This window comes from Myotis nattereri (assembly GCF_964212035.1).
Source record: "Myotis nattereri genome assembly, chromosome: 1".
Classification (NCBI taxonomy): Eukaryota; Metazoa; Chordata; class Mammalia; order Chiroptera; family Vespertilionidae; genus Myotis; species Myotis nattereri.
In genome coordinates, this window is record NC_138075.1 from 147,151,318 (window position 1) to 147,166,660 (window position 15,343).

Here is a 15,343-nt window from a genome sequence, read left to right on the forward strand (position 1 = left end):
TGGAGAAATAGACAGGCAGATACAAAGAATCACAACTTTCACAATTTATTGGAGCAGAAATCACTACCAGAATTAGTTCAGGGGTAGGGAAGTCTAAACTATAATTGACGAATTGCTGAAGGCTTAATGTGGGCAAGTCTTAGGGTTAAAAACTACAGGGGATCTTAGTCACAGGAGGGCCCCCACACTTCTGTGAATTTTACCTCGAGGATATCACAGTGAATACTGGAGAAAAATGCCCACATACTGACAGCAGGGGAAGAGGAAAAGGAACCATATTTAAATATACCAGAACATTCTGTTCTTTTTAACAAGGCCCGCCATCAGGAGAAACCATGTTACCATAGCAAAACCTGCTGGAATTATATCAGCCTACATGACCTAGGGGAAGTACAGGTACTCAACTCCAGCCCCTCTAACTATCAGTGCTTCTAAAATCTGAGAAACACTGGTCCAGGGGCATTTGCTCACCTGAAGACTGGGAACTAATCAGAGAACTATTGAATGCTCCCCCTCCCCAACACATTACCACTACATTATTCAAGGCCTATTTTTATCAAACTTCCTTTTTCCCAGTACATCATGTCCCTGTTTCAACAAAAAATTACAAGGCATAGTAAAAGGCAAAATACACAGATTGAAGAGAATGAACAAGCATCAGGGCCAGAATCAGAAATGGCAGAAATGTTAGAATTATCGGACCAGGAATTTTTTTTAAAAAACTATGCTTTATATGCTAACGACTTTAATAGAAAAGATATCCAACAATGCAAGAACAGATGGATAATGTAACCAGAGAGATAGAAATTCTAAGAATGAATAAAAAGAAATGCTAGAGATAAAAAAACACACAAACAAAAAAAATACTCAACCAGAAATAAAGTATGCCTTTATGGGCTCATTACTAGACTGGATATGGATCAGGAAAAAAAAATTATGTGACCAGATATTATGACAATAGAAATTTCCAAACCTGAAAAGCAAAGCAAAGCAAAAATAAATAAATAAATAAATAAATAAATAAATAAATAACAACAGAATATCCAAGACCACCAAACAGAAAAATTGACAAAAATAAACCACCATCAACATCAAAACTATACTGAGGCATATCATATTCAAACTTAAAAAATCAAATATAAAGACCTTGAAAATGACAAGGGGTGAGAGTGAGGTAAGCACCTTACCTACAGAGGAGTAAAGATAAGAGTTACATGCAGTTCTGGCTGGTTTTGCTTGGTGGTTAGAGCGTCAGCCCACAGACTGAAGGGTCTTAGTTTGATTCTCAGTCAAGGGCATGTACCTTGGTTGCAGGTTTGATCCCTGCCCCAGTCAAAGCCAGTGCGGAACAAAACCAATTGATGTGTCTCTCTCACATTGATGTTCCTTTCTCTCTCTCTCTCTCTCTCTTTCTCTCTCTCTCTCTCTCATCCTCTCCTCAGAAACCATTCAAGTAAGGAGAAAGTGGAGTGAAATATTTAAAGTGTTGAGAATTCTGATATACAGATCTTGTAACATAGAAACCCACAACTAAAACCACATGATCATATTAACCAATGTCACCCCAATAAATTTAAAAAGGAAAAAAGAACTGAACTCACCAACAAAAAATTTTATATCCTGTGGTGATAGAGAAATAAAGACTATCTCAGACAAGCAAAATGAGGAAATTTGTTGCCAGTAGACCTGCTTTGCAAAAAAAAAGGTAAAATAAGTTCTACAGAGAGGATGAAAATTAAATAGTTCAGAAACTTGGCTCTTCATAAAGAAAGGAAGAACATCAGAAAAGGAATAAGTGAAAGTGAAGTGAAAACTTTTATTTTTCTTATTCTTTATTGATCTAACAGATAGCAACTTCCTCAAAATAATAACAATGTAATCAATTATGTATGATTATATATAAACTAGTGGCCCGGTGCACAAAATTTGTTCATGGGGGAGGGGTTGTTCCTCAGCCTCTCCAATCTGGGACCCCTCGAAGGATGTCCTACTGCTGGTTTACAGGGATCGGGCCTAAACCGGCAGTCGGACATCCCTCTCGCAATCCGGGACTGCTGGCTCCTAACTGCTCACCTGCCTGCCTGCCTGCCTGCCTGCCTGATTGGCCCTAACCACTCTACCTGCCGACCTGCTCGCCTTCACCTTCCCTCCCCACTGGCCTGCTCACAACCAACAGCTCCCTTGCTGGCCTGCTCACTCCAAACTGCCACCCCCTGCCACCTCCAACTGACCTCCATTGATGGCCTACTTGCCCCCAACAGGCACCCCTGCTGGTCTGCTTACCCCCAACAGCCCCGACCCCCATCAGCCTGATCACACACACTGCCCTCCCCTCTTGGCCTCAAACTGCCTCTACCTCAGCCCCACCACGATGGCTTTGTCCAGAAGAACGTCCGGAAGGTCTTCTGGAAGGTCTCCCAGTCTAATTAGCATATTACCTCTTTATTAGTATACTAGAGGCCCGGTGCACAAAAATTTGTGCACTCAAAGGAGTCCCTCAGTCCGGCCTATGCCCTCTTGCAGTCTGGGACCCCTCGGAGGATGTCCACCTGCTGGCTTAGGCCTGCTCCCTGAGGGATCAGGCCTAAGCTGGCAGTCAGACATCCCTCTGGCAGCCCGGGAACCATCGGGGGATGTCCACTTGCCAGCGGGGAGCAGGCCTAAGCTGCAGTCGGACATCCTTAGAGCTGCTGAGGAGGCGGGAGAGGCTCCCACCACCACCGCTGTACTGGCACCCATCAGCCTGGCTTGAGGCTGAGCAGAGCTCCCCCTGTGGGAGCACACTGACCACCGGGGGCAGCTCCTGCATTGAGCGTCTGGCCCCTGGTGGTCAGTGTGTGTCATAGTGACCAGTCATTCCCAGTCGTTCTGCTGTTAGGGTCAGTTTGCATATTACCCTTTTATTATATAAGATAGAGGCCTGGTGCATGGGTGGGGGCTGCCTGGTTTGCCCTGAAGGGTGTCCTGGATCAGGGTGGGGGTCCCGCAGGGGTGCCTGGCCAGCCTGAGTGAGGGGCTGATGGGTGTTTGCAGGCTTGTCACACCCCCTTCAGGGTGGAGGTCCCCACTGGGGTGCCTGGCCAGCCTGGGTGAGGGGCTGATGGCTGTTTGCAGGCTGGTCAAGCCCACCCCCCCCAGTAGGGACCCTCACCCCATGGAGCTTTGGCCAGCCTGGGTGAGGGGCTGATGGCTGTTTTCAGGCTGGCCACACACCCTTTAAGGTGGGGGGTCCCCACTGGGATGCCTGGCCAGTCTGAGTGAGGGTCTGAGGGCCGTTTTTAGGCTGGCCAAGCCCCCTGGTGACGGAAGCTCCCAGACTCTCCTTGTTTTCTTCCTTTTTTATTCTGGGATTTATTTACCTTCTATAATTAAAACTTTGTAGTCTTGAGAGGAGCTCAGAGCCGGCCAGGGCAGGCAGGAGGGAAGCCTCCTGCTTGCTCCAGCTCAGTGGCCACAGCCAGCTGAAAGCAGGTATCTGGGGTTTATTTATCTTCTATAATTGAAACTTTGTTGCTTTGAGTGGAGCTCAGAGTCTGCCGCGGCAAGTGGGAAGCTTGGCTTCCTCCATCATTGGGGCAACCAAGCCTCCTGCTTGCTCCAGCTCCGTGGCTGCCAGCCGCCATCTTGGTTGGGTTAATTTGCATATAGTAGCTCTGATTGGTTGGTGGACATGGCTTAAGGCGTAGCAAAGGTGCAATTTACATGTTTGTCTTTTATTAGTGTAGATATAGAGGCATGGTGCATGGGTGGGGGCCAGCTGGTTTGCCCTGAAGGGTGTCCTGGATCAGGGTGGGGGTTCCCTTGGGGCGTGGGGTGGTCTGGGCAAGGGGCCTGTGGGGGTTTGCAGGCTGGCCAGGCCCCCATGGGGTGAGAGTCCCCGCTGGGGGGGGGGGCGTGGCCAGCCCCCCAGAGTGAGGGGCTGAGGGCTGTGTTCAGGCTGGCCACACCCTCTTCAGGTGGGGGTCCCCACTGGGGTGCCTGGCCAGCCTGGGTGAGGGGCTGAGGGCTGTGTTCAGGCTGGCCACACCCCTTTCAGGGTGGGGGTCCCCATTGGGGTGCCTGGGAAGCCTGGGTGAGGGGATGATGGCTGTTTGCAGGCTGGCCAAGCCATCCAGCGGAGACCCTCACCCCTTGGGGTTGTGGCCAGCCTGAGTGAGGGGCTGAGGGCCATTTTCAGGCTAGCCACACCCTCTTCAGGGTGGGGATCCCCGCTGTGGGGCATACCAACCTGGGTGAGGGGCTAAGGGCTGTTCGCAGGCTGGCCACAGCCCCTTCAGGGTGGGGGTCCCCACTGGTGTGCCTGGCCAGCCTGGGTGAGGGGCTGAGGGCTGTTTGTCAGCTGGCCACAGCCCCGGGAAACCCAGGCTCCCAGACCCTCCTTGAGTGGAGGCCACAGCAGCTTAAAGCAGGTATCTGGGATTTATTTATCTTCTATAATTGAAACTTTGTAGCCTTGAATGGAGCCCACAGCCAGCCAGGTCAGGCGGGAAACTTGGCTTCCTCCATCACCAGGGGCAACCCAAGCTTCCTGTTCACTCTAGCTCCGTAGCTGCCGCCATCTTGGTTGGGTTTATTTGCATACTCGCTCCTGATTGGCTGGTGGGCGTGTCTGGTGGGAGTAGCAGAGGTATGGTCAATTTGCATGTTTCTCTTTTATTAGATAAGATGAAGTGAATGACAAAGATACAAGGGATGGGATAAATTAGGACTATTTTAATATTATATGATATTTGCAGTACCCATATAGTGCGATAATGTTACTTGAAAGTGGATTTATATTAGTTGTAAATATATATTGTGGACTCTAGGACAACCACTAAAAAAAAAGCATAATGCATAATTGATATGCTAAGAAAGAGAAAATGGAATGATATAAAATGCTCAATTAAAGCAAAAAAAGTATGACAGTCAAAAATAAGAACAAAAAGTAGGACAACAAATATGGATATTAATCCAACTATAGCAATAGCCACTTTAAGTTCAATGGTACAGACACACTAATTAAAAGACAGAGACAGAATTGAAAACAGTGGATTATAAAACAAATATCAATTATATGTTGTCTATAAGAAACTACCTTGCCAATATTAATCAAAAGAGTAGTTATATTAATTTCAGCGTGTAGACTTCAGAGCAAGAAACAAAGAGGGGCACTGCACAGGGAAAAAGGGAGAAATACTCTAAAAAGACATAATAATCCTTAATGTGTATGCACCTAACAAAAGAGTATCAAATCACATGAGTCAAAAAAGATGAAACTGAAAGGAGAAATAGAAGAATTTACTATTCTATTTGGAGACTTCAACACCCCTCTCTCAGAACTGGATATATCTAGCTGAAGTCAGGTGCATAGGAAAAGGATGTCCATGTACTGCTTGTTCAACTTCTCAGCAGAGGCATCTTCTTCAGCATCAAGGAAAAAACTAAGAGCCTACTTGGTGTGGCTCAGTGGTTGATCATTGACCTGTGAACCAGAAGGTCATAGTTCAATTCCAGGTCAGGGCACAAGTCCGGTTGCAGACTCAATCGCCAGTAGGGGGGTATGCAGGAGGCAGCCAAGCAATGATTCTCTCTCATCATTGGTGTTTCTATCTTTCTCTCCCTCTCCCTTCCTCTCTGAAATCAATAAAAACATATTTAAAAAATAAATAAGTTCCTAGCTCATATTAGCAATATTTGTTGAATGGATAAATAAATTATTTAATGACTATGATTAAATTAAGGCAAAAATAGGGTTTAGGTAAATCAATAAGTATATGGAAACACAAACAATAAAGTATATGGAACTTCTCCCTTACAAAATATTATGTAGTAATATATTTATATTTCGGATTAAGAAATAAGACATTTCACAATAACAAAAAAATATTCTATTGATGATATTGGTGTTGAAAAATGAAATTATTTCCTCATTTGTATAAAGAACCATGATATATGTATCCTATATAATAAAAGCCTAATATGCAAATTGTCCCCTCAGGTGGTCATTCAACTAGGAGTTCAATTGCTCGTTATGACATGCGCTGACCACCAGGGGGTAGCACAGAACATGGCAGGCATAGGTGACACAGCGTCCTGGGGAGCTGTGAACTCTTGTCAACTACCTGGGGCGGGGGTGACAGGGACAGAGGTGCTGTGAGAATGTGGGGTGTCCGATGCAGGGTGTCCACAGAGCTTGCTCTCACTCCCCCTGCTACTCTTCCACGGGACACCAGGGCTTGAGCACCAGGGAAGCTCCCTCCCCCTTCGCTCCTAGGCACCCACGAGAAGCCTGCCCTGCACCCCCGTGGCCTCTTCTGGTGATCTGGGCCACAGCAGCTGGGACCACAGGGTCCAGTAGGGTTCCCTATGGATTTGCACAGGAGCTGGTCTGCAAGGCCAGGTGGGAGAGAGCGCGCTGCCCGCCCAGCTTCCGTGCAACTCCATTGGGCAGCCCAAAGACCCATGCTGCACCCCGGCCCACAGCGTCCAGCGGCGCTCACCGCATCTCCATGTGGGGACTCGGACGACATGACCAGGTGGAAGGGGGCGCACTGGAGTCTGGGGACCCAGAGGTCAGCTGGGACCTGCCCTTCCACACCAGACACTTGCACTTTGATCACTGGCCAGGCCTAGAGACTGAACCTGTGTACAAATTTCATGCACCAGGCCTCTAGTATATTTATAATTATTATAAGTTATTTGATGAGGCCAGTTGTTCTTGGACATGCGCCTGAGCCCTAAAGCCACCATGAATTACTTCTATCTCCCTATGACTTTTCCTTCATCTTGAAACTCCTGCATCTCCTTACCTTTGCTCACTGCCTCTGACACACAAATACAAACAGCAAGGTGAACTTGCACAAGCTGAGGGACAGATGTAAAATATCTGCATGCCACTTAACCCTTCTCCGCAGGCCCAGGTTGTACACTGACAGCTTTACATTGAAAGTTCAGAGTAGGATCAATTCACAAAGAAAAAGAAATTCACAATATGCAAAACTAGAAATACAAGAGGGAAAATTCTGCTTTCTATGGTTATTTTTATCAAGCTTTACCAGGCACTGACAAGGACTTTAAAATATATCAAATCAGCATTTTTGTGCAAGATGGTGTGGTTTTTTTTCCAATCTCTGTCTTCTATTTAATCAGTGTTTTATTTTATACAGCAAGAAAGTTATTCAGCTTCTCCTCCCCATCCCATATATTTCTCAGCATTTTATCCTGATTTAAATTGAAGGTTTTAATTAATGTCCTAAACTGTAAAATTAAATTACACCATGCAATTATGTGGGCAAAGCACTCAGTGGAAGCAAGACATTATTAGCTATATAATTATCCTCTAAAATAAAAATCTAAAATATATGATTTTGTGAAATTTTCCATTCTGGTTACAATCTCTCCTTAATGATACACAAACTTTTTATTTTATTTTTCTGTTCTAAATATTGTTTTTAAAGAGAATATCACTAGAGAACATGCAATCACAAAGAAAGATGAAAAAAATTGACATGTGATTTGTTTATTCTTTTTACTTTCCTTCCAGAGTCTAATCCTTTATTGCCAGTGGAGGATGAATAATTACCATACCTTATTTTTTAAGGTGGGTTAACAGTTGAAAAGTAATGAAGTTTCCCTTCTCCAGCAGATGCTGAACAATAAATGCAAACTGGTCCATCTCAATTTGAATTGTCCTATTCCTGCTGAGATTTCTACCCTAAATTTAAGAAGCAAAACACAAACTTATAAAGCCAAATAATTCAGTTCTAACAATTTGTTATCTTCTTTGGATGGAAAAATATAGCAAAAGATAAAAATTATTATTTTTATTCCCCTTTCACTATATAACTGGGAATTTCTCAATGAATACATTTAGCTGCGCTTGACACTTGGGTAAGTACCCTGACAGCTTGAAGTAGCCTCTTTATCATGTTTGCTTAATACTTAGAGAATTGTTAAAGACAAAGAATACCTCAGTTTTCCCCCTAGCATAACAACCACCACAAATTAAGCAGAAGAAGCCTGAGACGTAATTCCACCTAACAAGATCCTACTTTCCAGGAGAACCTACGTCCACAGTTGGGAAACTGCTTTCCTAAGTGCTATCAAAGGGATGTGTAAACCTAAACTTTATTCCTACAATGCATGTGTGGAGGGAAGGCAGATAGAAGATCGCTGTCCTTTAGGGAACAAACCATGATGGTATCCCATCCTAATGATTACAAAGATGGTTTTAATCCAGGTAGTCCATACAATACACAGATTTATCCACAGCGAAAGGGAAAATAGCTTTCTCGGGAAGTAATACCTCTGAATTTATAGAAACTTTGTGCTAAGTACAGCTGGCAGGGTGCTGAGCACCTGATTTCTTTTAGTGGGTGTTTTCATGCCCAGTCTAAAGCTACCTGAAACGAATCTTCAAAAATTGAGACTAAAATAGGCAATTTCAATACATCCTCTTAAACACAGTACTTTTGGGGTATAAAACTCAATACACTCTATGAAATACACTTCATTTCTCTATGAAATGATTAACCTTAAGGTTTTTGTGCCCAGGATCATTGGCTAAGAAGGCTAGCAGTTGTTAGGGAAGGTAGTGTAACATCATTATTACTGTAATCATCACCCATCTGCAGCACTTGGAATCAGTCATCTATGTCCATTAAAGAGTAAACTGAAGCTAGGAGAACTCTGGTAGGAAATATGTGACAGTAGTCCCACTTCTGAAGCCCCAGAGGGCTGATAAGGTGACAACTGCAATTGATAGCAGATATAAACATAGGAAGGAGGAGGAACTGAACATGTTTTCAACATCAAATTGAAAACAGCGTTGCTATTTTTCTGGTAAGATTAAGTATGCAATATTTGCGTCTTTAAAATTCTACCAATTAACAGGTCTTGCTTTGAAGGAAACAAAAAGGATACACTGAATAACTCCAATTCATATTCCAACACAAAGTTTTGTTCTCATTCACCAAGCTCTTTAATTATTTCCTGTGTGCTTTGTTGTGCTGAAGCATCTTTTTTAGGAAGAAAATATGCATGTGGGAAAATTTCATTATTTGGCTAATTGAAATGAAAAGGGGTTTTAAAAATCCATTTTTTTTCATAAATCTGTGGTAAACAGGAAAAGCACACAAATGAAAAACATACTTTCTTGGTAAATCTTGACATTCTTTCTAAAACAAGAAAAACTGAGTCATGAGAGGCCAATTTACTCATTTTTTATACACTTCTTGTAAATCAAGAATTTCAAGGAATCAGAATATATTTGGAAACGATGAGATCCACATTTTAAATTCACCTCTGGAAACAAGAAGGTAGAACAAAGCTTCCTAACCCGGTCTGCTCTGATTTGAGAAAAGAATTCCAAAATATTTTATTACCATATCACCATGTCCTGTACTGACAGTTAAAAACAAAACCTCCAAAACCTATAGGGCACTTACTCCACTTAACAAAAGGAAGATAAACAATCCAAGTAAAAAAGGGCAAAGGACCTCAATAGACATTTCTACAAAATGGACATACAGAAGGCCAAAAGGCATTTGAAAAAGTGATGAAAGTCACTGATCATCTGAGAGATGCAAATCAAAACGACAATGAGATAGCAACTCACACCTGTCAGATGGCTATCATCAACAAACGACAGTTAGCAAGGATGTGGAGAAAGGGGAACTCTGGTGCACTGCTGGTGGGAATGCAGACTGGTGCAGCCTCTGTGGAAAACAGTATGGAGTTTCCTCAAAAAATTAAAAATGGAACTCCCATTTGACCGAGTGATCCCACTTCTAGGAATATATCCTAAGAAATCAGAAACACCAATCAGAAAGAATATATGCACCCCTATGTTCATAGCAGCACAATTTACAATAGCTAAGATTTGGAAACAGCTTAAGTGCCCATCAGCAGATAAGTGGATTAAAAAACTATGGTACATCTATACAATGGAATACTACACAGCTATAAAAAATAAAGAACTCTTGCCAGCATGGATAGACCTAGAGAGCATTATGCTAAGCAAAATAAGCCAGTCAGAGAAAGATAAGTATCACATGATCTCACTCACATGTAGAAACTAATGACCAACATAAACTGATGAACAAAAATAGACCCAGAGACATAGAAACATCAAACAGACTGTCAAACCTCAGAGGGAAGGCCGGGGAGGGTGGGGGGGGGGGGGAAGAGATCAACTAATGAACTCATATGCGTATATGCATAACCCAAGGACATAGACTGTGGGTGGTGAAGCCTGGGGGAGGAAGAAGGGGTAGAGAGCAATGGGGGGGAAGGGACATATGCAGTATTTTCAACAATAAAGGTTCATTAAAAAATAAAAACAAAACAGAATAATGATGTTAAAATAATAGAAACTCAAACCAGTGCACAATTTTAAAACATTCCAAAGTACGGCATATCTTCCTGTTTTTAGGACAAAAGAAATTCTCATACCAGATACTGACTACAGTCTAAGAAAATGTCTACTGCATTTATTCAAAATATCAAGATGACCTGTTAACTTTTATTTTAAAAGCTATGGGATATTGCCTCATGGCATCCTTCTCTCTTTGTTTCCTTTTACATTCTTACTTTCAACTCATTTTTTTTTCATTAATTTAAAGAATTAGATAAGAGCAATAACAGAAGTGAAGAAAGTGATAAGTGCTTCAAAATACTGAATAAGAATTACTCATGATCAGGCAGAATACTGCACTGGTACTGCATGTTATTTCCTAGCCATAAATATTCGAAGTGCTTTGGTACATTTGAGTATTAGAACCATGTCTTCAATCCTTAGTATGTGCTGTTCAAATTAAACATTTGTAAGGCATAATGAAACTTCAACGTTTCTTGGTCGTAATTTGGCCCGTTATTCTTTCCAATATTCAAAGAAGGCATCAATGATTGATGCATCAGTAAATTCTAGTTGAAACAGTATGCTAAACCAGAAAACTCATTGATTTTGGATTCAGTGTGGCATATAAACACGGCTCCATCATTTATTAGTTGGGTAACCTCAGGTAAGTTACTCTCTGAGCTTAGATGCCTCATAGGTAAAAGAAAAAAAATAGGGCATAAAAAACAAAACCTTAGGGGGACTAGCAGGCAGACTAAATGGACTAAAAGTCACTTAGTACTCAGTGAACAGTGAACAGTTCCTTATATTTGCAATATTGTGCCTTTATGGTCTATGTGGTTATGCACAATGTGGATCTAACTAGTAAAGAAATATTATTGACCCTGACTGGGTTGGCTCAGTGGATAGAGTGTCAGCCTATGGACTGAAGGGTCCCAGGTTCGATTCTGGTCAAGGGCATGCACCTTGGGTGTGGGCACATCCCCAGTGGGGGGTGTGCAGGAGGCAGCTAATCGATGTCTCTCTCTCTCTCTCATCGGTGTTTCTAACTCTCTATCCCTCTCCCTTCCTCTCTGTAAAAAAATCAATAAAATATATTTTTTAAAAAAGAAATATTATTGAATGTGATGGTGGTGTGATAGCCATAAACAGAATTGGAGTGGGGAACAGTGTATAATATTGATATTGTACACATCACAAACTTAAACACAACTTCCAGACACTGTGTAAATAAAAGGGTAGCTATGGCAACACTCATACTTCATGTGTATTCACTTTAAATAATTTTAAATCTTTTGAGCAGGCCCGGCAGCGGAGTTGCGCGGCGGCACCATGCAGGTCACCCTGAAGACTCTCCAGCAGCAGACCTTTAAGATCGACATCGACCCCGAGGAGACGGTGAAAGCACTGAAAGAGAAGATTGAATCTGAAAAGGGGAAAGATGCCTTTCCTGTAGCTGGTCAGAAGTTAATTTATGCAGGTAAAATCCTCAATGATGATACTGCTCTAAAAGAATATAAAATTGATGAGAAAAACTTTGTGGTGGTTATGGTAACAAAACCCAAAGCAGTGACAACACCAGCACCAACAACGACGCAGCAATCAAATCTTACCACCACTACCACAGTTAGTTCCTCCACAGCACCAGCTGTGGCTCAGGTCCCAACCCCCACCCCTGCTTTGGCTCCCACTCCTACTCCCACTCCCACTCTTACTCCTACTCCTACTCCTACTCCTACTCCCACTCCCACTCCCACTCCCACTCCTACTCCTACTCCCACACCTACATCTATCACTCCAGCATCAGCAACAGCATCTTCTGAACCTGCACCTGTTAGTGCCACAAAACAGGAGAACCCTGTAGAACAGCCAGCAGAAACACCAGTGGCTACTAGCCCGACATCAACTGACAGTACATCAGGAGATTCTTCTCGGTCAAATCTTTTTGAAGATGCAACAAGTGCACTTGTGACAGGTCAGTCTTACGAGAATATGGTAACTGAGATCATGTCAATGGGCTATGAACGAGAGCAAGTAATTGCAGCCCTGAGAGCCAGTTTCAACAACCCTGACCGAGCAGTGGAGTATCTTTTAATGGGAATTCCTGGAGACAGAGAAAGTCAGGCTGTGGTTGATCCCCCTCCGGTAGCTACTACTGGACTTCCTCAGTCTTCAGTGGCTGCAGCTGCAGCAACTACGACAGCAACAACTACAACAACAAGTTCTGGAGGACATCCCCTTGAATTTTTACGGAATCAACCTCAGTTTCAACAGATGAGACAAATTATTCAACAGAATCCTTCCCTGCTTCCAGCATTGCTACAACAGATAGGTCGAGAAAATCCTCAATTACTGCAGCAAATTAGCCAACACCAGGAGCATTTTATTCAGATGTTAAATGAACCAGTTCAAGAAGCTGGTGGTCAAGGAGGAGGAGGAGGGGGTGGAGGAGGCAGTGGAGGAATTGCAGAAGCTGGAAGTGGTCACATGAACTACATTCAAGTAACGCCTCAGGAAAAAGAAGCTATAGAAAGGTTAAAGGCATTAGGATTTCCTGAAGGACTTGTGATACAAGCATACTTTGCTTGTGAGAAGAATGAGAACTTGGCTGCCAATTTTCTTCTACAGCAAAACTTTGATGAAGATTGAAAGGGACTTTTTTTTTTTAATTTCACACTTCACACCAGTGCATTACACTAACTTTGTTCACTGGATTGTCTGGGATGACTTGGGCTCATATCCACAATACCTGTATAAGGTAGTAGATTGTTGGGGGTGGGAGGGAGGGATCTAGGATAAATACAATGCATGTCTGCTTCAATTAGCAGATGCTGCAGATCCACACAGTGTGTAAAATAGACAACCAAAAAGCAGCTTTTGCAGGTCTCTATCTCTTGTATAAAACAGTAGGTAACTTCCTAGGTTTCACTCTTTTTAGTGTACTAGATCCAGAAATTTAGTGTAATGCCCTGCTTTATATTTCTTTGACTTAACATTGGTTTCAGAAAGAATCTTTGCTACCTAGAATCTACAGTCTCTACTTCATGGCAACACTGGATAATGGCTTTATGAAATTGAAACAAATTTGGAACAACTGCGAAGAGATGCCAAATAATTGATGGTTATTGTTGCTGCTCCAAATAAGTATAAAATTAATGTCAAGAAAGCCCATTCTTTCATGTTAAATACTTGGGTTGGGGTGAAGAAGAAGGGGAACCTTTTCTTAAAGTGAAAATACTGCTATTTTAAAATCTCTTGATCAATGAATGTGAGGCCCTTCTGACATGATTTGAGAAGCTGTACAAGTATAGGCAGACTTATTTCCTGTTTACATTTTTTTTGGTTTGTTTGGGGGGAAATTGGTAGGTGTCTAATTACTGTTTACTTCCTTGTTATATTGCAGTAAAAGTTTTAAAACCAAAAAAAAAAAATCTTTTATAAAAGAAACAAATAAAATTTAAATAGTCAAAAATGATGAGAAATGACAAAAGTATTCCCTGATATGCCTCCTCTGGTTATCTAAAGATATGCTACAGGGGCTATTTAAATTTTATTTGTTCCTCTCCAAGGAACATCTCTGCTCCAAGTCATGGCAGGGACTTTGCCTTGCAGTTAGCTCTATCCTAAATGGTGTTTGGCTTCTCTGTGCCCAAAAAATACTTGAACAGTGTGCTTAAGTGCTTACCCTTGGTCAAGGAACCTTCTAGCCCAGGGGTGGGCAAACTTTTTGACTCAAGGGCCACAATGGGTTCTTAAACTGGACCGGAGGGCCGGAACAAAAGCATGGATGGAGTGTTTGTGTGAACTAATATAAATTCAAAGTAAACATCATTACATAAAAGGGTACGATCTTTTTTTTTTTAGTTTTATTCATTTCAAACGGGCCGGATCCGGCCCGCGGGCCCTAGTTTGCCCACGGCTGTTAGCCCGGGTTATGCTAGTCCTGGGAGCTGATCATGACATGGCTGTGCATCCTGGAGTAGGTGAATGCAAAACTAAAACCAGGGCCCATGGTAAATTGGAAAAAAAACTTTCTTAAATGGTGATTTCGGGGGATTGTCTGCTATCTAATTGCCAGAATTTCCTTTGGAGAAGAGAGAATCAGAGAAGCTACTATCCAAGGTCCCTTCTGGCTTGCCTGCCCTGCCCCAGAACAGTATTACCTTTAGAACATGTAAGCCTTGGTAAGAAGCATGTTGTGCTCTAACAGTGTATGAACCTGGGAGCAGGGGGAGAAGGGGGTTTCCCAACTGGACAGACTATAAAACATGATTCCAAGCCTGGAGAGTCTAATTCAATAGTCTAAGGGAGACTGGAATGTGCATTTTATAAAAGCTCTTCAAGCCGAAACCGGTTTGGCTCAGTGGATAGAGCGTCAGCCTGCGGACTGAGAGGTCCCGGGTTCGATTCCGGTCAAGGGCATGTGCCTGGGTTGCGGGCACATTCCCGGTGGGGGATGTGCAGGAGGCAGCTGATCGATGTTTCTCTCTCATCGATGTTTCTAACTCTCTCTATCTCTCTCCCTTCCTCTCTGTGAAAAATCAATAAAATATATTTAAAAAAAAAAAAAAAAAAAAAGCTCTTCAAGTGATTCTATGTAAAACCAAGTTTGGGAATAAGTGAAGGAAAGCATGTTTTTTATTTAGTTGCATTTTATTTTGTTAAATAATTTCTATAATTTTTCTGCAGTTTTTCACTCAAATAGTAATTGTCGTGCTCAAAACTAACATATAAAATAATTTCTCATTTTCCTCAAAACTAAGTCATAATTAAATATTATAGAAAGATAACACAAAAATGTTCAGAGAGGACAATTTATGATTAACATAAGCAAGATATGAGTTAAATGGCGATTACATGATGAGATTACCCTGAAGCCTGGGCCAAGCTAACTTGGATTTGTGAAATTTGCCCCAGTCCCTTGACAGATGTCAAATATTATCTTTTTACCTACATAATACAACAGCATTTCTGCTAATAAACCATACCATATTTCATATTAAA

The 15,343-nt window shown here is 42.4% G+C and overlaps 2 protein-coding genes across 2 annotated transcripts in view; one reads left to right on the top strand and one right to left on the bottom strand.

The window, feature by feature from the left end:
* The window catches only part of COL25A1 (collagen type XXV alpha 1 chain), a gene marked incomplete at its 5' end in the record, with an annotated part of 476,430 nt that overhangs the window by 273,736 nt on the left and 187,351 nt on the right, over nucleotides 1-15,343 (bottom strand). The window lies entirely within an intron of this gene.
* LOC308529713 (UV excision repair protein RAD23 homolog B) lies at nucleotides 11,672-12,988 on the top strand (the record flags this gene model as incomplete). Its single annotated transcript, XM_081105965.1, has 1 exon — nucleotides 11,672-12,988. One exon carries the CDS (start codon nucleotides 11,672-11,674, stop codon nucleotides 12,986-12,988), a length of 1,317 nt encoding a protein of 438 aa, XP_080962091.1.